Here is a 2,783-nt window from a genome sequence, read left to right on the forward strand (position 1 = left end):
CCATTCCTACTCGACCCCCAACCTCCTGGTGCTGTCTCCCCACACACTGGTCCTCCCTAGCACAGCTGTCCTTTCCCACGCTGGTCCTGTGTGTTATAAAACATGTGAACTGCCCCTACAGGAGTCAGAGCAAAAGGCACAGCACCAGGATCACCCAGGGAGGGATACAAAGCCTCTGCAGCAGTAATCCACCAGAGCAGGGTCTGTCCAACTCAGAGCTGGTGTCTTTGTGTTGAACAGCTCTTAATCAGTTCTCTTCTGCAGACTCATCCCATTGATTTGCAAGTCCATGACCAAGTGAACAGCCAGTTTCCTGCAGCAGGGAGACCCACTGCTGATTGCCAACTCTGTGTAATGGATGTCACAGCCACTGAAGGGAAGGAGATGAAGTCACCATCAGCTACACTGAAGGCCATGTGGTTATTTGCCCCTCATCCCAAGTTGATGTGTGTCCCAAGTTCATGTGTGTCCCATGCTGGTGTGTCCCAGGCTGATGTGTGTCCCAGGCTGATGTGTGTGCCAAGCTGATGTGTGTGCCAAGCTGATGTGTGTCCCAGGCTGATGTGTGTGCCAAGCTGATGTGTGTGCCAAGCTGATGTGTGTGCCAGGATGATGTGTGTCCCAAGCTGATGTGTGTGCCAAGCTGATGTGTGTGCCAAGCTGATGTGTGTGCCAAGCTGATGTGTGTCCCAGGATGATGTGTGTCCCAAGCTGATGTGTGTGCCAAGCTGATGTGTGTCCCAGGATGATGTGTGTGCCAAGCTGATGTGTGTGCCAAGCTGATGTGTGTGCCAAGCTGATGTGTGTCCCAGGCTGATGTGTGTCCCAGGCTGATGTGTGTCCCAGGCTGATGTGTGTCCCAGGATGATGTGTGTCCCAGGATGATGTGTGTGCCAAGCTGATGTGTGTGCCAAGCTGAAGTGTGTCCCAGGCTGATGTGTGTCCCAGGCTGATGTGTGTCCCAGGCTGATGTGTGTCCCAAGCTGATGTGTGTCCCAGGCTGATGTGTGTCCCAAGCTGTGTGTGCCAAGCTGATGTGTGTGCCAAGCTGATGTGTGTCCCAAGCTGATGTGTGTCCCAAGCTGATATGTGTCCCAGGCCAACCAAGATGGAAAGGAAGTCACCTAACACTTGGTACATAATCATTGCCCAAAGATTTCAGTTGCAGGCTGCTGCCAATCTCTGCTTACTCCAAGAGCTTGTCCCCAAGTATTTAGCCTGATTGACCTTTCAGGATACCACACTGCACTGAGCTGCAGCCCAACCTCAATAAGAGAGCAGGAAAACACTGGTGTTAACTGCAATCCTTGTGATCCATTGTCTCCTGTAACTGGTGGTAAAGTCACTCCAATGAAGGCAAGAAGGGGCAAAGATTTTCAAGGCAGGAGAGGTTGTTTCACACTGCTTTTTCAATAGCAAACACATAGATTTGTCCCTGCTGCAACAACAACAAAAAAAAAGCCTGGATCTAAAAATGCTGAAATCCTGTCAATGGCTGGCAGCAAGCTGTAATTTACTGCATTCCTGCTTCTTCTACACTCAAGAATGGCTTCACTCCTGAGAAGAAAGAGCTGTCATTTGTCAGCTCCTTGTAGCCCCTCCTTCCAGCCATCACATTTCCACATTATGCTAGAAAAATTAATTGATTCCCCTCTGCCTATCTGCTCCCTCAAAAAAAAGCTGGTGTATTCCCAGGCACTGAGAGTCATCCTTTCACAGCAACACCATCATCAATTTTCTTTTAAAAGCCATGTAGTGGACATGTTCCTTTCAGCAAAATTCTGGAATTTCTCTGCTGTTGCATCCACCTCCATTGAATTGATTCCAAGAGCCCTGTCTGTCTGCTGGCTTTTCACAAGCACCTTCCCCACCTCTCTGACCAATGGTACATCACAAATTTCCAGCCTACCCATTGCAGTGCCTGGCTGGCTGTTAACCTAAGCTCTGCCTGGCTTTAGGATGCAGCCAGGTCCCTGGGCAAGTTGAGCTGTATTGTCTCTCCTCCTGTGGTGTACTTAGCCACTGGACCATTGCCTTCCATGGTGAAGAGCTTGCAAGTCTTCACATTCTCATGAACTGGTGTGGACTTTTTCGAGGAGACAGGGGAATTTGTAGGGCTGAGCTGAACAGCAGTGGTATCCTGCACTGTATGCTCACTGGTTTCAATTTCAAAGGCTGTGTTGCCAGGTTTTATCAGACCAATGTTGGAACCTGGTTTGGATTTCCTGGCCCCATGAGCTGGGGGCCTCCGGCTGCACACGCAGCAGGCACCGAAGAACGTGAAGGCCACCACCAGCAGTATGGGTCCAATGATGATGGGAGGGTTGTTCACAGGCAGGAAGGTTCCAAAGGCAAATGCTCCCACTAAAGTGATGTTGATCCCTGCTAACATGATGCAAAGTCCACAAGCACAGCAGAGAGCAGGAGAGGGGAGGCCCTGAGGTCGTGTCTTTTTCTGGATGGGTTTCTGGGTCAAAGAGGCACTGCTCTTTTCACTGAACATGTTGAGATGAATCTCAGAGGCAACTTCAGACTTCACAGATTGTACTCTATGTTGAGAAAGCTAGCTCTGGTCTCCTGCTGCCTTGAAATCCCTGGAGAGGAACAGAAAAGCATGCAGCTGTTAGAACAATGAACCAGAGGAGCCTTTCCACCACCATTCATAGTTCTAGCATCTCCCATCTTCTCCATGTTTGCTGGTTCCAACAACTAAGCATAAATCCAAGCCTGCTCTCAAGTCTGGACTTTCCCTGTTCACAGCAGTCACATGCAGTCAGCCTCAG

General features: G+C 49.9%; 1 protein-coding gene across 1 annotated transcript; it reads right to left on the reverse strand.

Annotated features, from left to right (window-relative positions):
• Positions 1–1,954: 1,954 nt before the first annotated feature.
• TMEM275 (transmembrane protein 275) lies at positions 1,955–2,503 on the reverse strand. Its single transcript, XM_054384637.1, has one exon. The coding sequence runs from the start codon at positions 2,501–2,503 to the stop codon at positions 1,955–1,957; it is 549 nt and encodes a 182-aa protein (XP_054240612.1).
• Positions 2,504–2,783: the final 280 nt, after the last annotated feature.

This window comes from Indicator indicator, chromosome 10 (genome assembly GCF_027791375.1).
Source record: "Indicator indicator isolate 239-I01 chromosome 10, UM_Iind_1.1, whole genome shotgun sequence".
Lineage (NCBI taxonomy): Eukaryota > Metazoa > Chordata > Aves > Piciformes > Indicatoridae > Indicator > Indicator indicator.